The sequence below is a fragment of the Artemia franciscana genome, chromosome 5 (assembly GCF_032884065.1).
Source record: "Artemia franciscana chromosome 5, ASM3288406v1, whole genome shotgun sequence".
In the NCBI taxonomy this organism is placed as follows: Eukaryota; Metazoa; Arthropoda; class Branchiopoda; order Anostraca; family Artemiidae; genus Artemia; species Artemia franciscana.
Window position 1 is genome coordinate 27,733,423 of NC_088867.1, and position 25,334 is coordinate 27,758,756.

Sequence of the window (25,334 nt, forward strand, 5' to 3'; positions counted from 1 at the left end):
CCCACTTATATAGAGGATTTAAGTATTAGATTTCTGTATTTTCGTCTTTTCCCGTATTTTTGTTTATTTTTTTCTTATTCTTTTTTTTTATTTTATTTTTATCTTTGTCCATTAGTATTGACACTTTTTGTTATATATTGGTGTATAGCTTTACTTTATATCAGTTTGTTTTCTCTTTTTTCCGCATTTGAAATTGTTGTTGTATTGATTGGGCCCCCTACAAGCTCAGCTTTTGGGGCTATAATATCTGACGTATTTATTTTTCTTCCTCTGTTATTCTTTCAGTTTTATTTTTATTATTTTATTTATCTTTTTATAGTGCTAATAAAAATAAAATGAATTAATTGAAATTAAAATGAAAGTTCGATATCCCTATTTGTAATGGAGTAGTTTTTTGGGGAGCATGACTTCACGAACTTATTCAAAAAGGAAAAAAAAATTTGAAGTTCGGGTTAATGAGCACAAATTGTTTGCTTGCCCAGGGATACAAAAGTGCTGACTGAAAAGAATTGTTAGCTAACGCTTCGCAGAAGCGTCTAAGCTGGGTAGGAAATACATAAAAAAATGATCCCACCTACTATGAACGCATGTCCAAGAGGATTTTTAATAGGCCTTCCGAAGAATTCTGTTTGCGACTTTTCAGTATGCCTGCTAGCGCTGGAGAAAAAGGAGGGTGCATAGGCGATATCATTTTCAGTAATCTGTAACTTAAGTCACGATTTCAGTTAGCGATTTATTCATTTCAAGTTGACTTCAGGTCATGTGTGTGGGGTTTAACACTCTTTGCGAAATTCTAATAAAATGTTTTCGCAATAAAAATTAGCGTTCTATTGAAACCGTATAACAGTTAATATTTCCAAACCTATAGTCAACCGGGTTGCTACAACTGCAATTTAAATTGTGATTAAATAAAAAAAAAACAAGTTTTTTTAAATGAAAGTAAGGAGCGACATTAAAACTTAAAACGAACAGAAATTACTCCGTATATGAAAGGGGCTTTTCCTCCTCGACACCCCGACAAGTTTTTTATTGTTTTAAAAAGTAGAGTTGCGAGAAAGAATCAAATTTTAGCGCAAGGAGTGGGGTGTCGAGGAGGAAAAGCCCCTTTCATATACGGAGTAATTTCTGTTCGTTTTAAGTTTTAATGTCGCTCCTTACTTTCATTTAAAAAAGCTTGTTTTTTTTATTTAATTTCTGAAAGTTTTTGAATTAATGCATGTCTGATTTTGGCTCTCCGTACATAAATTACTAAAATGAAATTTGCATATTAATTCTTTTTTTGGCTAAATGGCTTTCTCTTAGTTTTGATCAGACGATTTTGAGAAATAAGGGGTGGGGTAGGAGGTCTAGTTGCCCTCCAATTTTTCGGTTACTCAAAAAGGCAACTATATCTTTTAATTTTTAACGAACGTTTTTATTAGTAAAAAAAACGTAACTTAAGAATTAACTTACGTAACAAACGTACATAACTTACGTAACTTACGTTACGTTTTATCCCAATTCATTAAGAATGACCCCTGAATCAGAAAGGCCGTAGAATAAATAGTTGAAATTATTTAAGATTTTTTTAGCATAAAGAGCGAAGTATTTATCTCCTCCTAAATACCTCGCTCTTTATGCTAAAGTATTTTTAGAACCCTTCATATGCGTAATAATCTCTGTTCCTTTTAAGTTTTAATGCTTCTCCTTACTTTCAATTGAAAAAACTTTTCATGTTTATATTTTCATTGTTTTTTTTATAGTAATACTAGAAAGTCCTGCGCCCTTTTCATTGAATTTCTCTTCCCCCATGAAATACTCCTCCAAGGAAAGATCCTCCCATATAGCCCCCTCCCCTGAACCCCACACCCAAACCAAAAAAATCCCCCTGATAACGTCGGTACACTTCCCAGTAACCATTACTGTATGTAAACATTGGTCAAAGTTTGTAACTTGCAGCCCCTCCCCCAGGGACTGTGGGGGGTAAGTCATCCCCAAAGACATAGTTATTATGGTTTTCGGCTATGCGGAACAAAATGGCTATCTCAAAATTTTGATCCGTTGACTTTGGGAAAAAATGAGCGTGGGAGGGGGCCTAGGTGCCCTCCAATTTTTTTGGTCACTTAAAAAGGGCACTAGAACTTTTCATTTCCGTTAGAATGAGCCCTCTTGCAACACTCTAGGACCATTTGGTCGATACGATGACCCCTGGGAAAAAAAAACAAAACAAAAAAACAAATAAACACGCACCCGTGATTTGTCTTCTGGCAAAAAATACGAAATTCCACATTTTTGTAGATTGGACCTTGGAATTTTTTCTATAGGGTTCTCTGATACGCTGAATGCGATGGTGTGATTTTCGTTAAGATCCTATGACTTTTAGGGGGTGTTACCCCCTATTTTCCAAAATAAGGCAAATTTTCTCAGGCTCGTAACTTTTGATGACAAAGACTAAATTTGATGAAATTTATATATTTAAAATCAGCATAAAAATCCGATTCTTTTGATATATCTTTTAGTATCGAAATTCCGTTTTTTAGAGTTTCGTTTACTATTGAGCCGGGTCGCTCCTTACTACAGTTCGTTACCACGAACTGTTTGACTTATATTTTGGTTTGACGTGAGGCTATGGTTAGAGGGCTGAAGACTTGTCAAAATTCTAAAAATACTTTTTTAAAACTCAATTTAGAGATTTGGTTAGTGTGGATGTGGTTCACTCTTTACTGGGCTGCTGCTAATGCTGCAACTATTATGGGAGACATTAAACGTGCAAATTTGGTTTTCACCGATGATGATATAAATGATATAGTCTTTATCCTTCTAAGCATTTTCCACTCTTGGACTGAAATTAGATAGTTTCTTTTTTGGCATCGTATAAAACTGCAAACTGTTGGAACTATGACTAGGACAAAGTGGATTAGCCAAAATAGGCATGGAAAAAGAATTGCGTTGAAATAGGAGAATTATGGACTTTTGAATATTCTTTACGTTTGCAAGACAGGCAAAATGGGTCAATACCGACGGATTGATGTAAATCGACAAAAATCAAGAGATAAAAGTGAAGTAGAGAAAGCGGAAAGGATGTCAACAAAACACTAATAGAGCACTAAGATCTCATACAGCACAAATAGTACTAATAGAGCACAAGGACAATAATACACTCTTTCGTTGTGAAAAAGTACGTTACCTTTGAATAATATTTTGTGGATCAATTTATTAACTTTTTTAAATACTGAAAAAAAGAGGAACACAAAGGAGAAATTCATAGGGACAGAAATAGGAAGTCTGTACATCGGTGGTTTTTCTTAAATTGATTGAAATTGATTATAATGCCGGCTGCTCTGCCTGCATTTTTTTTTTCGAAGCTGTATCCAACCCACCTCTGAAACAATTGCTTACGCACTTGTCTACGTTTTGAAATTTAGTTTTGGGGGAGCTGCGTTTTCGATCTAAAAAAAACTATGAAAGTCTCAGCTGTTCAAACTTAAAAACCATAAAAGGATCACACCACTAATTCTTATCTTTTAAATATTTTTTTATAGTAATATATATTGCAGTGAAAGTACACAGTTAATGATTTTGCAGTAGACTCTGTATAATTTGGCTTTCTTTATGGTTCAACTTAAATAAATAATCATTGCTTAGAAGAAAGGGAGGAACCATAAATCGGACATGATGTGTTTCAGAACTCCCTTCATGACTATGATGGACTTGACTTCTTGACGCGTTTCGGCTCTCTTTCATGCGTGTCAGTTCATCAAACAGTTCGTGGTAACGAACTGTAGTAAGGAGCGACACGGCTCAATAGTAACCAAAACTCTAAAAAATGGAATTTTGATACCAATACCTACATCAAAAGAATCGAATTTCAATGCTGATTTTAAATATATAAGTTTCATCAAGTTTAGTCTTACCCATCAAAAGTTACGAGCCTGAGAAAATTTGCGTTATTTTAGAAAATAGGGGGAAACGCCCCCTAGAAGTCATAGAATCTTGACGTCATAGAATCACACCATCAGATAGAGCGTATCAGAGAACCCTACTGTGGAAGTTTCAAGCTCCTATCTACAAAAATGTGGAATTTTGTATTTTTTTTCCAGAAGGCAGATCACGGATGCGTGTTTATTTTTTTTTTTTTTTTGTTTTTTGTTTATTTTTTTTTCCAGGGGTGATCGTATCGATCCAGTTGTCCTAGAATGTTTCAAGAGGGCTCATTCTAACGGAAATGAAAAGTTCTAGTGCCCTTTTTAAGTGACCAAAAATAATTGGAGGGCACCTAGGCCCCCTCCCACGCTAATTATTTTACCAAAGTCAACGGATCAAAATTCTGAGATAGCCATTTTATTCAGCGTGGTCGAAAAACCTTATAACTATGTCTTTGGGGACGACTTAATCCCCCACAGTCCCCGTGGGAGGGGCAACAAGTTACAAACTTTGACCAGTGCTCACATATAGTAATGGTTATTGGGAAGTGTACAGGCGTTTTCAGGAGGATTTTTTGGTTGGGGGAGGGGTTGAGAAGAGGGGGATATGCTGGGGGAACTTTCCATCGATAATTTTTCATGGGGGAAGAAAATCTCCATGAAGGGAGCGCAGGATTTACTAGCCCTATTTAAAAAAAAAAACAATGAAAAAATAAATATGAAAAAGTTCTTTCAGCTGGAAGTAAGGAGCAGCATTAAAACTTAAAACAAACAGAAATTATTACCCATTTGAGGGGCTCACCTCCTCCTAATACCTCGCTCTTTGCGCTAAAGTATTTTTAGTAATTTCAACTATTTATTCTACGGTTTTTGTGATTCTGGGGTCATTCTTAATGAATTGGGACAAAATTTAAGCTTTAGTGTAAAGAGCGAGGATCTGACAAGGGGGCGAACCCCCTCATATATGTAATAAAAATATGAGGATACAAAAGTTCTTTACGTAAGCTAATTTATAAGTTACGTAAATCTATTACTAATAAATATATTCGTAAAAAATTAAAAATTCTAGTCGCCTTTTTAATTAACCAAAAAATCGGAGGGCAACTAGGCTTCCTCCCCCGCTCTTTTTTTCTCAAAATCATTCGATCAAAATTATGAGAAAGCCATTTAGCCCCAAAAAAAATGCAAATTTTGTTTTAATTATTCCTCTGCGGAGAGCCAAAATCAAAACATGCATTGATTCAAAAACGTTCAGAAATTAAATTAAAAAAAAAACAAGTTTTTTTAACTGAAAGTAAGGAGCGACATTAAAACTTAAAACGACCAGAAATTACTTCGTATATGAAAGAGGCTGCTTCTTCATCAACGCCCCGCTCTTTACGCTAAAATTTTTTACTGTTTTAAAAAGAAGAATTGAGAGAAAGAGTCAAACTTTAGCGTAAAGAGCGAGGCGTTGATGAGGAAGCAGCCTCTTTCATATACGAAGTAATTTCTGGTCGTTTTAAGTTTTAATGTCGCTCCTTACTTTCAGTTAAAAAAACTTGTTTTTTTATTATTTAATTCTTACTAGCTCAAAGACCATCTAGGGCAAGCTTCTGTTCTAAAAGTCATATTGAAGCATCCTTTGGCCTCACACTATAATTCTAGCCATTTTTATAATTTAAATCCTTGTATCAAAATATACCACACCCCCAAAAAAATTTTAAACACTTTAGTTTTGCCGTCTTAAAAAAGTAGAAAACATACGATATGCAGCGGCGGATACAGGAGGCCGGGGGACCACGGCTCCCCAGGATTTTTCTAGTACCCTCTTTTCTTTTTTCTCTTTTTTCCCTTTTAAAAATAAACTTGTCAACTTGGTTATTTATTGGTGCCCTTGTCACATACCCCCTCCCCCATGATTTTGCTCTAGATCCGCCTTTCCGATAGATCTTTTACTTAACGATTTACTCTTAACACTTCAAGAAACTTTTATTTTTTACTATTTTGTCTTCGACCTCATTTTTACTTTCATGGTAAGAAAGTATTTCTTTTAACATATATATATCAAGTGTTGCCTCACAATGCCTTTTTCACGTATTTTTAAACTGAAGCTTCCCACTGACTGCAACCTTAAACCTCGTTTTGCTTCTACCAGCGAAAAAATAGATTTTTTTTGACACATTAAGAATAAAAGCCTCCCTAGTTTTGTAGCATTCATTTTTCCATATGCTAACAATAGAATAAAAACGGGTTAATTTACCTTCCAAGCTGCCACCTCAAAGCTCGTCTAGGATGGTAGCCCTCCAGTAATCCAATTGCTTCAAAAACGTTGGGGTAAATCACCGTAATTGCTGACATAACAATCGTGATTTCATTCTGAATCCACCAGCCAGCACGTGGATCAATTTTTTTGGACCTGTCAACTACTAAGACCACTATGTGTGCTGCAGCCACTAACAGCAAGACGATTAAAATATTGGAAATGCAGCGTTTTATTGTTAGTTTAATTGGCGTCCTAAAAATATAAATCAAGAAGATGAAGCAAAATTTAAAGCATACATTGGCTTTTGAAAGCTAAAAGTAGTTTTATTGTTAAAGTCATAAAATCGACATTGATTTAAATCAGATCATTCGATTAATTTTTATTGTTAGAACATATTTATATGAATTATTGTTATTTGCTTTATAAGCAAATTATTATTATGATTATTATTATAATTATGATTATTTAAAATAATTATTATTATATTAAAACATTATTATTAGCAATAATAGATTTATTAGCAACAATCAAAGCTTAAATACAAATATTTTGAAATAGTTATTTGCAAAAGCTAATTTTTATGTCCATGACATGGCGACTCTCTTTCTACACCGCCTGGCATAAACTTTATACACGGTGCAACTTCCCGATGGATTCTCGAGTAATTTAGTTGGAAAAATACATTTTTATAATAATTCGGTCGGTGTGTGTGTCCTTTGGTTTTTATGGCACTTGGTATTAACCAAGTGACATATAGCGATCGCAAATTCAGTCGGTCTGTCTGTCGGTCTGTCGGTCCTAGTTTTGCTACTTTAGGCACTTCCATGTAAGCTAGGACGATGAAATTTATAGTAACAAAATTATAGGAAAATTATAGCAACAAATACGTAAGTATTTGTAACTTATGAACGGTCGATCAAATCTTAGTGAAATTTGATATTTAGAAGGATCTTGGGCTTTAGAACTGTCATTTTAAATTCCAACCAGATCCGGTGACATTGGGGGAAGTTAGAGGAGAAAACGTGAAAATCGAGGTATCTTACGAATGGGTGATCGGATCTGAATGAAACTTTATATATAGAAGAATATTATGTCTCAGATGCTCCATTGACAATTGGAAGCGGATCCCGCGACATAGAGGGTTGGAGGGGGGACCAGAAATCTTGGGAACCGAAAATCTTGGAAAACGCTTAGAGCGGAGAGATTGAGATGGGAAGAATAAGCACAAGTTATAGATACGAAATTGACATAATTGGAACGAATCCGTTTCTTTGGGGGAGGTGGGGTGATAATTTGGAAAAATTTGAAAAATTGAAGTATCTTTAGCTTAAGAACGGGTTACTGAATCTTAATGAAATTTGATGTTTAGAAGGAACTTATGTCTCAGTTCTTATTTCAAATCCCGACCAGATTTGTTGACATTGGGGAGAGTTGGAGGGGTAAACCAGAAATCTTGGAAAACGCTTATAAATGTCGTAGATACGTGATTCACGTAACCGGACTGGATCCACTCTCTTTGGAGGAGTTAAGGGGTGGGGTTCAGTGCTTTGGGGAGTTTGGTGCTTTTGGACGTGCTAGGACGATGAAAATTGATAGGTGTGTCAGGGAGCTGCACAAATTGACTTGATAAGGTCGTTTTCCCCGACTCGACCATCTGAGGGGCTGCAGGGAGAGGTAAAACCTCGTCACAAGTGCCATATGAGCTCTTAGCTCTTGTTTTGTTTTGTATTCTTATTTCTTCCAGTACGACTCCTATTGCACGTATCATTAAGATAATTAAGTGAAAAAAAAACACAAAAACAAAAATTCATTTGGTGATCTACATAATGTATTTGAATTTACATTGGCAAAATATTTTTGAATTTCACATCCATTATTACCGATTCAATAGTTGAGTGATTACAAGAAAAGTCGTAGTTTACCACGAAGATTAGCAGATCATAAGGTTGCAGAACTGTGAAATTAGGGAATCTTTTTTATAGGCTTTGAGTCTGTAAAAAAAAAAGATACAAGCTTTGGTAATAAAATCTTAATTACAACATGAATATCTTTACCCATACCTGTCAAAGTCGAAAGATACACTATTTTTCGCTATGCACAGGCCCTAAATTCTCTTGAATTAACTATACCCTTTCGAAACAAGATTTCTTTTAGGTAGATTTTAGTTTCAGCAAAACAAAAAAATTGTATGGAGCCATGTCTGGAGAGTACGGAAGATGGGGAAGAAGGCTGTTCCGTTATCGACCAAATGTCAAAAGACTTTACATATGTGCAACCCAAACGTATTTTCTTCGATACCCGTACGAAATTAAAAGGAAGAAAGTTTTGGTACTCCTTTCAAGAAGCTCGTTAATTTCTTTTGAAGTAGTGTTCCATGGTTTCAGCAGAATTGCAACCTAGGAAAGAGGAAACCGCGGCCTATAGTAAGTGAAACTTTTATAAAGCCTACTGATGTAAGCGTTGTAGCAGGAGCTGTAATTGAAAGAGCGACGAGGCGAGAGTAATTCACCCCCTGAATTTTTGTAAAATGTTTTTTCGTACTTTCCTGAAAACAAAAAAGAAAACTTGCTGCCCTCTAGATTTTGCCCAATGCTGATTTTGGGTCTTCATTAAAAAGAAATTAAAAAAAGCCGTGCCCCTCTCCTTTCATTTTCGATAACTTGTATCTCTGCATTCAACACATTTTTATGGGAATTTCTACAGCCCTTTGAGCCAGACCAAAGCAAATGAAACCTACTTACTTCGATTTATCTTGTTTGATTTCAAGTTCCTCAAGAAGAGCTTCACGAAAGCCGAGAGCAATAGATGATTTCTTACTGAAAGCAGTTTCTTCACTTCCAATCATATAATCCCAGCCATTAAACAGTTTCCAAATAAATGAATAATCGTCACTATCATCCATACCTCTTGATTGTCGATTGTTGGAAGCCATTCTGCACAATAGATATTTTTTTAAAGTAAAACACACATTTTTTGTAGGTTTGACACTGTTATTTACAATTAGATTCTTCATTTTGTGCCCTTTCCAGATGTCATATCCTTGTTTGATATACTACATCCTATCCGCCTGATAATCTCAGATACAGTCATAGGATATACATAAAACTAAAGTAAACTAGACCTACGTTGCCCGGGCAACGTGAAGTGTTGCGGCAACCTTTGTCCGGCTTTGCCGACTAAAGTGTTACGAGAGCAACAGTTTGGTTTTGTTTCTTCGCTATCAATCAGTAACCACATGATCAAAGGCTATTCCTCAGCGTTGAAAAAAAAAACAACAACAAAATAGTATCGAAAGAATGGAAATTGACTTTGCAGCCAGTTGAACTTTATCCTTTTCAATCATAGACATCGTGAAGGATGAAAACTCGAAACAATCTATATATATAAAAATAAGTTGTCTGTGTGTGGATCTGTGGATGGATCAGGTGACGTCACCTGAAAAAACTGGATCAGGTGACAAAACTGAAAACTGAAAAAACTAAAAAAAGGCAAAAACTACAAAAAAAACTAAAAACTAATAAAAAAAATAAAAAAGCTAAAAAACTAAAAAAACTAAAAAAAGGCAAAAACTCCAAAAAAAACTAAAAACTAATAAAAAAGCTAAAAAACTAAAAAAACTAAAATAAGGCAAAAACTACAAAAAAAAACTAAAAACTAATAAAAAAAATAAAAAAGCTAAAAAACTAAAAAAACTAAAAAAACTAAAAAAAGGTAAAAAACTAAAAAAACTAAAAACTAAAAAAAAACTAAAAAAAAAGGAAAAAACTGAAAAATAAGCTAAAATAAAGGTAAAAACCAATAAAAAACTAAAAAAAAAACTGAAAAAACTAAAAAAAAGGCAAAAACTACAAAAAAAAACTAAAAACTAATAAAAAAAGTAAAAAAGCTAAAAAACTAAAAAAACTAAAAAAACTAAAAAAAGGTAAAAAACTAAAAAAAATAAAAAAAAAAAACTAAAAAAAAGGAAAAAACTGAAAAATAAGCTAAAATAAAGGTAAAAACCAATAAAAAACTAAAAAGAAAAAAAGAAAAAACTAAAAAAAATTTTCATCTAAAAAACTAAAAAAAACTAAAAAAGGTAAAAACTAAAAGAACTAAAAAAGAAAAAAATAAATGACGACACTCAAAGAGAAAGCGACCAGGACAAAAGGAATGTTCGATTAGCAATCAACAAAGCACCGGGACACAGGGAGTATAAATGACGACCAGGACATAAGTAAAAAAAAAACTAACAAAACTAAAAAGAAGGTAAAAACTACAAAAAAAAAAGAAAAAAAAACTAAAAACTAATAAAAAAACTAAAAAATCTAAAAATCTAAATAAACTAAAAAAGAAAAAAAAAAGGAAAAAAATAAAGGAGAAAAACAAAACTAAAAAACGAATGTATATACAGACCGGGACACCGGGATACAAATGACGACCGGGACACAGGGAATATAAATGACGACCGGGACACAGGGACACAACTACAACGGGGACACCGGGGGAAACAGGGGGATATAAATGACGACCGGGACACCGGGACAGGGAATGGTCGATTAGCAATCACCATCAACAAAGCTCAAGGGCAATCATTAGAATCATGAGGTATAGATCTGAATACAGATTGTTTTCCCATGGACCATTATATGTTGCATGTTCAAGAGTCGGTAAACCTGACAATCTATTTATATGCAAAGACAATGGGACAGCAAAGAATGTTGTATATTCGCAAGTTTTACGTAGTTAAAACCATATATATATATATATATATATATATATATATATATATATATATATATATATATCTATCTATCTATATTCACAGGTGGGACATAGGGACACAACTACAATGGCGCGTAACTATTATGGCGCGTAACGACTTACGCGCGCGGGGGGGCTTGGGGGGGGCGCGAAGCGCCCCCACCAACTAGGTATTGGGGTGGCGCGAAGCGCCACCCCAACAGCTAGTATCTTATATAATCTAGTTGGTATTATAAAGCTATCCCTAACTTTTCAGGATCAAAAATGGCACTCTATTACCATAGATGGCACTCTATTAATTATTACGAAACTATCTCATTGCTTTACATTCTCGTTTGTGCTTGTTTCTTCATTATAGTTAAATGATGAAGTTGCCAGCCTATTGAATTTTTCAAAACTATATGTTCAAACAAGAACGCAATCAGTTATCACACGACCAAAGGCTATTCTTCAGCGTTGAAAAAACAACAACTACAAAATAATATCGAAAGAAGGGACTAAATTGACTTTGCAGCCAGTTGAACTTTATTCTTTTCAATCGTAGACATCGTGACAGATGAAACTTGGAACAGTATCTTATATAATCTAGTTGGTATTATAAAGCTATCTGTAACTTTCATATTAAAGTACCATAGGTGACACTAATTATTACGAAACTGCCTCATTGTTTTATGTTATTGTTTTTACCCGTTGCGTAAACACTTAATTCTGTCAAGTTTAAAGAGAACGAATTCAATGTGCTCCAATTTGCACAAATTTCTTGCCCAAAGTGAACAGATTCTTACTAACAAGTCCCTCTTCCGTGATAGACATCATGTTCACCGGAAACAAATAAATGGGTACACCAACTAGCAAACGTTGTAAACCCCTGATCGCTGAAGATGATTGTAGCCCAACAGCTGATCATTACTTACAAGTCCCCTGCATGTCTTACCACTGGAACCAATTTGGTTTAACCATCAAATACACCGGAAACAAATAATAGGTACACCAACTAGCAAAAGTGGCAAACCCCTCATTGCTGAAGATGATTATGAGCTAACAGCCTTTTCTCGCCCAAAGTGAACCGATTCTTACTTACAAGTCCCTCTCCCGTGATAGGCATCAAGTTCACTGGAAACAAATATATAGGTACACCAACTAGCATAGTTGCAAACCCCTCATCGCTGAAGTTGACTGCTGCCTAACAGCAGATTATTACTTAAAAGTCCACTACATGTCTTACCAGAGGAACCAAATTGGCTTTACCATCAAATACACTGGAAACAAATAATAGATACACCAACTAGCAAAAGTTGCCAACCCCTGATTGCCGAAGGTGATTATTACTTAACAGCCGACTGTTGCTTACAAGTCCTCTATATGTCTCACAATTTGTATCGGCCTAGATTTCGTTTCAGTGTGTACCTTACTACTGAATTTGTCAATCCCTTGAAACTGTCAAACTGGTATACCTCATGAAGGAATTTTTGTACCAAAAAATGGATGTCATATACTTGATTAGCTCATCAAGAGCTATTGATTGCCTTTGAAAAAAATTCTATCTGTCTTAGTTCAAAAGTTAATTTTTTTGCCATAGGCCAGCTTTCTAACGTCACCACTTAGAAAGGAGAAAAAGGATAAGCTCCAATTTCTTTAGCAATGAGAGAACTTTTAAAGTTTATTAGGTACATCTGATACCATTTCTCTACCGCGATCCCAAGTCCAAAAAACCGAATGATAAACTCAGATGAAATCACGAACAGAAATTGGTAGAAACAATAGATTCTTTCGGACCCGGGGGAAAATGTCACATCTTTGATTCTGTAAATGTTTCTATTTATCACTCAAAGAAGATATATTGGCCGTGGGGCCGGGTGACTGCCGCATATATTTAACACTTATAGAATTTAGTCCATCTTCAATTTGAAAGTGGTGCCTGCCTGCTTGCCTGCTAGAACGAAGCTTTCCACTCGAAAGCAGAAACATGGTTTGATGAAACGAAAGCATGACTGCACAACTTCAGGTACTCCTCTCTGACGTAGGCTATATAACCTCACTTTACTTCGCACACCATAGGCTCTGGCTTGTGGACAAGCAAAAACCATCCTTTTTGGCCCCAGGCAAGAGTTCTGCGAAGCTTTCCAAAATGTAATGTTATATTCATTAATCCGGCCTGAGGTCCACACTTTCCGTTAAAACCGCACAGGTTAGACCCTTACCAGTTTCCGGGGATAAGCCGAGATCGGTGGCATAGGAAAAAAAAAACAAAAAAAGGGACAAAACCAAACTGTTGCTCTCGCAACACAATTCTAAAACAACAAAATTCTTGCCTTACAATATGCAGCATGTTTCCTGCCATTGTCATCAGCATTTTAAAATCATTTTAAATAATGATTTATTCAACTTCTATTTACTTTTATTGTTTCTTAATCATATTCATTTGAATGATTTCAAATTTTTTTGTAAGCTGGTGGAGCTTACAATCTACGTCAAGCAAACTTGATTCTACAAGTTTAGAACTGGAATAATCAGGTGCGCTAACCTTAGGAATTGCCTGATAAGCAAGAGCTCTATGAAACTCAACAAGATTTCGTCCTATCACCGTTTTGTTTTCTAGCCATTATAATTAATAATAAGATATGGTTGATAAAAAATAAAATCAAAAAAGTAATATTGTGCCATTTGGGATACAGATAAAGGCCATATTCAGGCATTGAATATTCGTATTCATTTTTTTTTTGCAAGCTATTTCTAAGTAAAATTTGTCCGTCTTTTGTCTTTTCGCAGGAGAAGGGTTGACAAACTTTGCAAACCAAAAAATATATTTCTTAACGCGTGCCTGGTAATACATATTTGTAATAAATATACTAAAATACGTGACTTTTTTGTAAGAAACGGGAGGGGGAATAAAAATAATATTTTTCAGTCTTGTCCCCCTCTTCTTCGAAAGGAATTGCTTTGCGTAAGCTAAAATAATTTTGAAAAAAAAATATAAAGTGGCTAATTTGGTTTTTTAGACATTTTGCTATTTACTATAATAGGCAAATTTATATCCAGATTAGCAAGAATCACGTTTTCGCTCAAAATTTTGTATCGCTATCAAACAGTTCGTGGTAACGAGGAGCGACCCGGCTCAATAGTAAACGAAACTCTAAAAAACGGAATTTCGATGCTAAAAGATATATCAAAAGAATCGGATTTTTATGCTGATTTTAAATATATAAGTTTCATCAAATTTAGTCTTTGTCATCAAAAGTTACGTGCCTGAGAAAATTTGCCTTATTTTGGAAAATAGGGGGTAACACCCCCTAAAAGTCATAGGGTCTTAATGAAAATTACACCATCGCATTCAGCGTATCAGAGAACCATATAGAAAAAATTACAAGGTCCAATCTACAAAAATGTGGAATTTCGTTTTTTTTGCCAGAAGACAAATCACGGGTGCGTGTTTATTTGTTTTTTTGTTGTTTTTTTTTTTCCCAGGGGTCATCGTATCGACCAAGTGGTCCTAGAGTGTTGCAAAAGGGCTCATTCTAACGGAAATGAAAAGTTCTAGTGCCCTTTTTAAGTGACCAAAAAAATTGGAGGGCACCTAGGCCCCCTCCCACGCTCATTTTTCTCCAAAGTCAACGGATCAAAATTTTGAGATAGCCATTTTGTTCCGCATAGTCGAAAACTATAATAACTATGTCTTTGGGGATGACTTACCCCCCCACAGTCCCTGGGGGAGGGGCTGCAATTTACAAACTTTGACCAATGTTTACATACAGTAGGTTAATGGTTACTGGGAAGTGTACCGACGTTATCAGGGGGATTTTTTTTTGGTTTGGGTGTGGGGTTCAGGGGAGGGGGCTATATGGGAGGATCTTTCCTTGGAGGAATATTTCATGGGGGAAGAGAAATTCAATGAAAAGGGCGCAGGACTTTCTAGCATTACTATAAAAAAAAACAATGAAAATGTAAACATGAAAAAGTTTTTTCAATTGAAAGTAAGGAGAAGCATTAAAGCTTAAAACGAACAGAGATTATTACGCATATGAGGGGTTCTAAAAATACTCTAGCATAAAGAGCGAGGTATTTAGGAGGAGATAAATACTTCGCTCTTTATGCTAAAATTTTTTTAAATAATTTCAACTATTTATTCTACGGCCTTTCTGATTCAGGGGTCATTCTTAAAGAATTGGGATAAAACAAGATTTAGTGTGAAGAGCGAGGTATTAACGAGGGGACCAACCCCCTCATATATATAATCAAAAATATAAGAATATAAAAGTTTGTTACGTAAGTTAATTCTTAAGTTACGTATTTTTTTTTACTAATAAAAACGTTCGTTAAAAATAAAAGGTCTAGTTGCCTTTTTAAGTAACCGAAAAATTGGAGGGCAACTAAACCTCCTTCCCCACCCCTTATTTCTCAAAATCGTCTGATCAAAACTAAGAGAAAGCCATTTAGCCAAAAAAAGAATTAATATGCAAATTTCAAATTTGTTTGTTTTAAGTTTTAATGTCGCTCCTTACTTTCATTTAAAAAAACTTGTTTTTTTATTTAATTTCAATTTAGGATCGTCATAACTAACATAGGGATCAATTGCACTTTCTTCGTAAGTAAGAAGTATAGAATTTCTCTCTAAGCATTAAGTTAACTTAAGCTTCAAGGATCTATGCTGAAGATTCTCTTCTCTCCCAAGGTCAAAATAAATGAATCCTTAAGATTTCGCTATAATGAGAAGCAAAATGTCTACTATCCTGAGAATTGATCATTTTTTATTTTCAAAAACCTGTTGTTTTTTTCACAGATTTTTTCCTTAACTAGACTTTATGACAATTGGAATTGGCCACAGAATATGAGGATTTGACTTACTTTCGAAGAATGACAAAGTAGCTATAAACGAAAAGTAAAACTCCTGAAAGGAAGTAAGCAAGCGGTAGCTTGTAAAACCGGATTGAATTGTTAGTGTAGAATCCATAGAAAAGTGGTGAATACTTTAGAACCCCATCAAAATTCCAAAATGACTGGAAGTTAAAAGCAGTAGCTTTTTCCTCTTCTAGCAAATTCTGGCGGTTAATGTCACCTTCATTTGGAAATAAGACCTATAATGAGGATATAATCATTTTCTGTTTATTTATTATTCATCGTGGCTACTATAACTAAAAGATTGTTGCATACCCTAGTAATTTTTTCAGCAGTAAGAAGCAGGGATATACCCTATAGCAGACCATAGCCTGGAATTTAAATCTAGGGGGGGGGATTTTCGGCTAGGTTTCAAATGTGTTAAGTTGCAAGTAAATCCTATACTTAAAAGGTATTTAATTAGCATTAGTCATGAAAATTACCAATTAATTAGCCACAAATTTAGATATAGAAATGTAATTTTTGTATTGCTTTGGGGTAGATGGGGAAGTAAAAAGTTGTACCAGGTTCCAGGCGTCGTAAGGAGCCTTATGTCTTGTAGTGGATTGATTACCTAAGTAATCTCTTTAATTTATGAATTGTGATATAATATTAAGAGAAACTTCAGAATAACTACAATTTTCTTTCTAAAGAAAAGTAAAACACTAAACAAATGTCTAAATTCGTATGTGCAATACCCTTGGAACGGCTTTCGGGAAGAAGTGAAATTTATCAGTAGTTTATTAGGGGCCAAGCGGACGTCAAATCTTGACACGAGGGAGTGGGAAGGGGTAAGGATCTAAAAGTTTGGTCTACCCCTGTTGGACTAAAATGTATCTCCGATGAAGTAGTGACACACTCTAAATAAACCATGCATACCCAGACTATTAAAATAGCATATTTGCATTGCTTCGGGACGCCTTGGGGATTAGAGTTAAAAAATTTCAAGGAATTCTGGGGGAAGGAGGAAGGTGGACCTATAATCCCCGGGACTCCAGGAGTGTGGTCTACATAAAATATTAGACCAGGTTGAGGAGGAAGAGACAAGGAGACTAAATATTTTATGCTTAGAAGAAGAGGATGTGAGGGAAATCCAATGTGTATTTCTGATTTACCTAGAAGTTTTGGCACTATTAGCTACAGTAGAATTTTGAATCCGTTGAAGGTTATTTAGTGACCTAAATGTAAAGACTATAGGCCTACATTCACCTAGACAATAAAAATAGCATAATCTCAGGAAAGACAGGGGACAAAGTTGGAAGTTTAAAGGATTGTTTCGGGAAGGCAAGAGGAAATTAAACGGTATGCTCGGCGAAATAAAAAGTGTGTCAATTATTTAAATAAAGATACAAAGGCGGGAATTTTAAATATTGGTTTGTCCAAAATATATTGGTTCCCTTGCCAAGGTTAAGGACGGCGGGGAGACGAAAAAAATAAAATAAATTTAACAAGTTTCTGATGCCTCGTCCTTGAAGAGAATCCTCCTCTAACAGCATATTATTGCTTACACGGCTCCCTCCGTAGCCGACATTTAACCGAATTTTTCGTATCCTCAAATGCGCCAAAAGCCAATAATAGGTAAACCCACTGTAAACTCCGAAAAAATGCTTTTCCGTGTTAGATAAATAATCAAATTCTCAAGTTCTTTCAATTGCCCATTTCCTAGATGACTACATTTGAATACACTGAGTATTTGCAGTAGCTGACAGATTAAAATAGGCCAGTTCCTGTCACATGCTTCGATGTTTATTTCTACCATAAGAATCTAAGGAAGAGAACACAGAGAAAGTCCCAATTTACAGAGAGTAAAGTAGGGAAAACTTTTACACCACTATCACTAGCAAAATGCAACAATCCCTCATCACCGAAGATAGTCACTGTGTAAGAAGATACGCTAAATTTTTTTTTACTGTTTTAAAAATTAGGATTAAGAGAAAGAGTCAAACTTTAGCGTAAAGAGCGGGGCGTTGATGAGGAAGCAGCCCCTTTCACATAAGAAGTCATTTCTGTTCGTTTTAAGTTTTAATGTCGCTCCCTACTTCCCATTAAAAAAACTTGTTTTTTTTAATTAATTGTTTTAAAATTCAACTTCCTGTGAATAGGCAGTGCAGAAGCAAAGTGTACGTGGTGCTTTGAGGATAAATCACATCAGTCCAGATTTTGTTAAGAAAAAAAATTGCTCAGTGGTTTTTTTGCGCTCTTCAGCATTGTTTGCCCCTAGGCCTAGGTCTATGTGTACATCCTGGCCTGTATTTATTCCTAACCTATTAGAATCATTTTAATGCAGTTATTTTTCACGATTATTCTCGGAATTTCTTGACTCTATTGGAGAAAAAAGGGGATTAGTCATAAATCATAAGGGTAATGGTCATACAGAGAGAGAGGTTAGTTTTCGAAGGGACTTTAAAACCAGGGTAGAAGAACATGGATCCAGCACCAAGCTCTTTCTTGGTACAAATGTCTATATCAATTGATTTCTCTTTAGAAGAATCAAAAAGAGTTTTAAAGATGAATATGATTTTAAACAAAACTACCAGATAATTATATTAGAATTTGGATTCAGGTTCAAGTCTACTGTCTAACACTAGTGAGTTTCAATTTACCAACTAGAATGCGACCTATTCCACTATGCATTATTTCAAATATCGGTATTTTTTTTAGGTGTAAGAAAAGTTTACAATCTAAGTTTGTTTAATAGGGTAATAATGAACTACCACTGGGCATCAAAAAACAAATCTTTCCTTCATATATAGTGGCGGTAGGTAAATTTTTCAAGGGTTTATAGCCCTGTAAATGGGAAATTTTCTCTTCAATTACAATTAATTAAAAGAGACCTTCCAAAAAAAGTTTTTAAAGAAAAGTAAAGGTCATATAAAACTTAAGATCAGCAGAAATAATTCCTGTAATATTCACATAATTCAAACTCAAAACGACGAGAAATTACAATTAAAAAACAAATGGAACCCAAAAGGAACAGAAATTAAAAAACAATCATAGCAAACAAACAAAAAACAGGTACTAATATAAATGAATAAAGAAATCTTAAAACAAGTCAAGTTTGAATTAAATATCAAAATCAAGCTTAAAATGAGCAAAAACATTTTGCTATTGAAGTATAAATGAAACCCAAGACGAGCATAAATTAAATAGACAATCATAGCAAATAATCATGTACTTATATCGATAAATAAATAAATCTCAAAACGAGTGAAACTTAAATTGAGAATGCAAATCAATCTTCAAACGAACAAAAATCACTACAGACAAGAGTTTCGGTTTTGCCTCCTTTTCTTACTGTAAAAGTCTAAAACCTAATGCGTCATTTGTGCTTTAAAGCTTTGACACTTCTACGTCCAAGTGTTTTTGCCGCTCCGTTTTAGCAAAATTTTTGGAGAAATCGCCAAAAACTTCGGGAATAGTTAAAGCCGCAGGGCTTAGTCGGGCCAGTAGTGGTTCCTGTTCTGGTTTCACTGTATTTTCATTTTATTTTCAATGTTGTAATAAGTCCAAAGAAAATATTTGTGATGTAATTCATTTTAGTAAAGCGTCAAATATGCAATAGGCCTTATGCATTTACCGTTAGGGAAACCGACCAAACTATTTTTTTGTAGTGAAGAATTTGGGTTGTCTTGAACTGTTTTGGAAAGAGCTAATAAACTGATTTCCCGTAATTTTGACAATAGAATTTCGTTAATAAGTTTTTTTTGGGTGGAGGGGAGGCTGTGGAAGGAAGGCCAGGGGTCAGCTCCCATGACCTATGGAATAACATTTTTTAATATGTTTTTCTTTTGGGGGAGGGTTGGGCCATGGAAGATGGGCCGGGGCCCGCTCCCGTTATTTCTCGATCCTTGAAATTTTTTGGGGAGGGAGGGGTATCGGGCCATGGATGACCAGGAGTCAGCTCCCATATGATTTGAAATAAATATTGTTAATTAGATGTTGTTTTTTGAAGGTCATGGTCGGTTAATGGATAGCCAGGGACGAGTCACCATAATTTATGGAATAAAATATGATTAACAATTCTTTTTTGGGGGGGGGCAAGTAGAAATTGCCAGGGGTAAGGTCCCTTAAGTTTTGGAATAAAATAGCGTTCATAAGTTTTTTTTTTTTTAGTTTAGGTGGGGGTCAGACATATCTGTTCTTTGAGTTTTTTCAAAACCCTCGCATAAGAGCCTTATATGCCCCCAGGATTTAACATAAAACACTTGCCCCTGAGCTCCAGAGGCTATTTGCCGTCAGATCAATTTTGACTATTAAAAGAGGAACTAGAAATTTTATTTCTAATCATTTGAGTCCCATTCGAAATTTATACGACCGCCTCTTCCAAAAAACTTTTTGCCCCGGGCTCAAGTTACAACCCTTCCCCCTGATTTTGGAAGGGGAGGGGATATTTTGATTCTGAACTTTTTGCCATCCGATCATTAGACTATTTTAAATGAAATGGCTATCTCAAGATTTTGGTCAGATGCATTTGGGGAGAGGACGGTGTGGCTAAGGGGTATGTGCCGACCGATCACTTTTGATGACTTTTACAAACTTTGACTGACTCTTGAATGACTCTTGAAAGAACTTCATATTTCCAATGAAATGAGCCTCTATGATGTTTATACGACCACCCTTTACACAAAACCTTATCTGCCCCCGAGGGATAGCTTATGACACTTCCCCTGGGCTCTGGAGGGTTGTATCGACCCTGAGTTTGTGTTATTTGGTCTTTAAACTATTTTGAATAAAATGGCGATCTAAAGATTTTGATCGGATGCATTTGGGAAAAAAGGACCTAGGGGAACTATTTACACTTTGATCACTCTCAACTCTTAAAAAGCTTTAAAAATTCAAATTTACAATCGAATGAGCCCCCTCCGAAGTATATATGACCATCCCTTCCATAAAAACCTTATACATAGTTTACAACACTCGTCCCAGGTTCTGGGAAGGGGGCTAGTTGCCATTAGATCACTTTTGACTCTTAAAAAGGGAATTGGGATTATCAGTTTATCCATTTTTCCATAAAAATTTTATATGCCCCCAGGGCAAATTGTAATCCTTCCCCCGGGCTCTATGGGGGGGTGGGGATTATATTGACCCCAAAATAGCTATTATCTGATCGTTGGACTATTTCAAACAACCTGGCTATCTCAAAATTTTGATCAGATACATTTGCAGACACAATGGTGTGTAGGGGGGTGTAGATGCCCTCTGGACCCTTTTGACTCATAAAAAAGCAACAAGAACTTTTAATTTTCAGTCACATGTGCCGTGTATGAAAATACGACCAACCAGGGGACAAACCAGGGGGATAATGGGGATAAATCCCCCTGCCCCGAAAATCGGTAAACCTCTACATTCTTATAGATCTTGGCTAATACAAAAGGATAATATATCATCCATGATATCAAAACGAAGATCAACAATTATAGACTTTTTCAAAAGGAAACATTGGGTTGAAAGAAGACCTTTGTTGTTTGATAAAAACCTTATATGCACTATGAGGAAAATTCAGGAACACCCTGATTCAGATTCTGAATCTTCAAGCAAAGCTTATTCTTTGTTCTTTGCTATCTGCTTTTGAGACATGCAGTTTTGTTTGCAGCTATGCTTATTGTCAGTAAAGTTTTTAGTCTGTCACACAATTTGTCGACATCTTTGCAATCAGAAACTAAATATCTTGTATCAAACAGTTGGTGATAACGGACCGTAGTAAGGAGCGAGTCGGCTCAATAGTGGCCGAAACTCCAAAAAAAAGAATTTTTGTAACAATAGTTGCATCAAAAGAATTGCATTTTTATACTGATTTTAAATATATAAATTTTATTAAGTTCAAACTTACCCATCAAAAGTTACGAGCATGAGAAAATTTGCCTTATTTTAGAAAATAGGGGGAAACACCCCTTAAAAGTCGTAGAATGTTAACGAAAATATAACTATCAGATTCAGCGTATCATAGATCCCGACAGTAGAAGTTTCAAGCTCATATCTACAAAAATGTGGAACATTTCATTTTTTACCACAAGACAGATCACGGATGCGTGTTTATTTGTTTTTTTTTTTGTTGTTTTTTTTTTTGTTTTTTGTTGTTGTTTTTTGTCGAGGGGTGATCGCATCGACTCAGTGGTCCCAGAATGTCGTCAGAGGGCTTATTCTAATGTAAATTAAAAGTTCTAGCGTCCTTTTTAAGCGACCTAAAAAATTGGAGGGCACCCAGGCCCCCTCCCACGCTCATTTTTTCCCAAAGTCACCGGATCAAAATCCTGAGATAGCCGTTTTATTCAACATAGTCAAAAAACCCAATAAATATGTTTTGGGACGACTTACTCCCCTACAGTCCCCGTGGGAGGGGCTGCAAGTTACATACTTTGACCAGTAATCAAACAGTTCGTGGTAACAAACTGTAGTAAGGAGCGACCCGGCTCAATAGAAACCACAACTCTAAAAAATGGAATTTTGATACCAATAGCTACATCAAAAGAATCGCATTTTAATGCTGATTTTAAATATATAAGTTTCATCAAGTTTAGTCTTACGCACCAAAAGTTACGAGCCTGAGAAAATTTGTGTTATTTTAGAAAATAGGGGAACACCCCCTAAAAGTCATAGTATCTTAACAAAAATTACACCATCAGCTTCAGCGTATCAGAGAACCCTACTGTAGAAGTTTCAAGCTCCTATCTACAAAAATGTGGAACTTTGTATTTTTTGCCAGAAGGCAGATCACGGATGCGTGTTTATTTGTTTGTTTTTTTTTCTTTTTTCTTTTTTTCTTTTTCCCAGGGGTGATCGTATCGACCCAGTTGTCCTAGAATGTTGCGAGAGGGCTCATTCTAACGGAAATGAAAAGTTCTAGTACCCTTTTTAAGTGACCAAAAAAATTGGAGAGCACCTAGGCCCCCTCCCACGCTAATTATTTTTTCAAAGTCAACGGATCAAAATTCTGAGACAGCCATTTTATTCAGCGTAGTCCAAAAGCTTATAACTATGTCTTTGGGGACGACTTACTCCTCCACAGTCCCCGCGGGAGGGGCTACAAGTTACAAACTTTAACCAGTGCTTACATATAGTAATGGTTATTGGGAAGTGTACAGGTGTTTTCAGGAGGATGTTTTGGTTGGGGGAGGGGTTTAAAAGAGGGGGATATACTGGGGGAACTTTCCATCGAGGAATTTGACATGGGGGAAGAAAATTTCCATGAAGGGAGCGCAGGATTTACTAGCATTATTTAAAAAAAAAAACAATGAAAAAATAAATATGAAAAAGTTTTTTCAGCTGGAAGTAAGGAGCAGCATTAAAACTTAAAACGAACAGAAATTATTACCCATATGAGGGGCTCACCTCCTCCTAATACCTCGCTCTTTACGCTAAAGTATTTTTAGTAATGTCAACTATTTATTCTACGGCTTTTGTGATTTAGGGGTCATTCTTAATGAATTGGGCCAAAATTTAAGATTTAGTGTAAAGAGAGAGGTACTGACGAGGGGGCGAACCCTCTCATATGTGTAATAAAAACATGAGAATAAAAATTCTTTACGTAAGCTAGTTTATAAGTTACGTATATCTTTTACTAATAAAAAGATTCGTAAAAAATTACAAGTTCTAGTTGCCTTTTTTACTAACCAAAAAATTGGATGGAAATTAGGCTTCCTCCTCCGCTCTTTTTTCTCAAAATCATTCGATCAAAATTATGAGAAAGCCATTTAGCCAAAAAAAAAAAAAAAAAATGCAAATTTCGTTTTAATTATTTCTCTGCGGAGAGCCAAAATCAAAACATGCATTGATTCAAAAATGTTCAGAAATTTAATAAAAAAAAACAAGTTTTTTCAACTGAAAGTAAGGAGCGACATTAAAACTTAAAACGAACAGAAATTACTTCGTATATGAAAGGGGCTGCTTCCTCATCAACGCCCCGGTCTTTACGCTAAAGTTTTTTACTGTTTTGAAAAGAAGAGTTGAGAGAAAGAGTCAAACTATAGCGTAAAGAGCGGGGCGTTGATGAGGAAGCAGCCCCTTTCATATACGAAGTAATTTCTGTTCGTTTTAAGTTTTAATGTCGCTCCTTACTTTTAGTTGAAAAAACTTGTTTTTTTTTATTTAATTGCATATAGTAATGGTTATTGGGAAGTGTACAGACACTTGCAGGGGGAATTTTTTTGTTGGGGTGGGGGAGGGGTTGAGGGGAGAGGTTTATGCGGGGAAAACTTTCCATGAAGGAATTTGTCACGGGGGAAGAAAAATTTTCATGAAGGGGACGCAGGATTTTTTGGCATTTTTTTTAAGATCAATGAAAAAATAAACGTGAAAAACTTTTTTCAACTGAAATTAAGGAGCAGCATTAAAACTTAAAACGAACAGAAATTATTACGCATATGAGGGGTTCACCTTCCCCTAACACCTCGCTCATTACGCTAAAGTAATTTTATTAATTTCCAGTATTTATTCTACGGTCTTTGTGATTGAGGGGTCATGCTTAAGGAATTGGGACAAAATTTAAGCTTTAGTTTAAAGAACGAAGAGGTTGACGAGGGGGTGAACCCCCTTATATACGTAATAAAAACATGGGAGTTATGTGAGTTAATTTATAAGTTACGTATATTTTTACTAATAAAAATTTTCGTAAAAAAATTAAAAGTTCTAGTTGCCTTTTTCAATAACCAAAAAATTAGAGGGTAACTAGGCCTGCTCTCCCACTCCTGTTTTGTCAAAATCGTCCGAATAAACTATGAGAAAGTCATTTAGCCATAAAAGGAAATTAATATGTAAATTTCGTTTTAATTATTCATTTGTGGAGAGCCAAAATCAAAACATGCATCAATTCAAAAACATTCAGAAATTGAAAAAAAGCAAGTTCTTTTAACTGAAAGTTAGGAGCGATATTAAAACTCAAAACGAACAGAAACTACTCCGCATATAAAAGGGGCTGTTCCCTCCTCAAAGCCCCGCTTTTTATGCAAAAGTTTTTAACTGTTTTAAAAAGTAGAGTTGAGAGAAAGAGTCAAACTTTAGCGTAAAGAGCGAACATCTTTCCCACCCCACCTCGATTTTTGAAGATTGGTGCAACTATTCCCGTCACTACGGCTATGTGCGAGCTTTCTTTGTCTACCCTTAAAAGAGTGAAATTTTGTGCTAGAAATGCCTCAGGTCAGGAATAGCTTAATAGATTGGCATTATTATCCGTATACAGATATGTTCCAGTCAATGCAGAAGAAGTTTTGGAGAAACTAGCCCATAGAAAAAAAAGGCAGCTTGATTTTATTTTATAGTTACATATTTGTAGAGTTGTCCCAATAAAGAATGTACCTTATATTCTAAAAAATTTATTTATCTTTTTTAACTAGTTTAAACAGTTTTAAAAAGTTTAAACAATTTTTGACAAAATAACTTTCTAAAAATTTTTATCGGATGGGTTTGGGAAAAACGGTATTGGGGGCTAGGGGGCTAGTTGCCATCCGATCTTGATTTTGACTCTTAGAGGATGAGCCAGAACTTTCGATTTCCAATCAAATGAGCCCTGTTTGAAGTTTATACGAGCATCCCTTCGATAAGAACCATATATGCCCCCAGGGCATAACTTATAACGC

At 35.2% G+C, this 25,334-nt stretch overlaps 1 protein-coding gene across 3 annotated transcripts in view; it reads right to left on the reverse strand.

The window, feature by feature from the left end:
* The window catches only part of LOC136027200 (transmembrane channel-like protein), an 81,370-nt gene that overhangs the window by 33,575 nt on the left and 22,461 nt on the right, over window positions 1-25,334 (reverse strand). For all 3 annotated transcript variants that reach the window (XM_065704217.1, XM_065704216.1, XM_065704214.1), the window contains exons 5-7: window positions 15,733-15,962; window positions 8,889-9,080; window positions 6,145-6,399 (exon numbers count right to left, since the gene is read on the reverse strand). In XM_065704217.1, coding sequence (XP_065560289.1) covers window positions 6,145-6,399; window positions 8,889-9,080; window positions 15,733-15,962 — 677 coding nt within the window. The remainder of the gene's footprint in view (window positions 1-6,144; window positions 6,400-8,888; window positions 9,081-15,732; window positions 15,963-25,334) is intronic.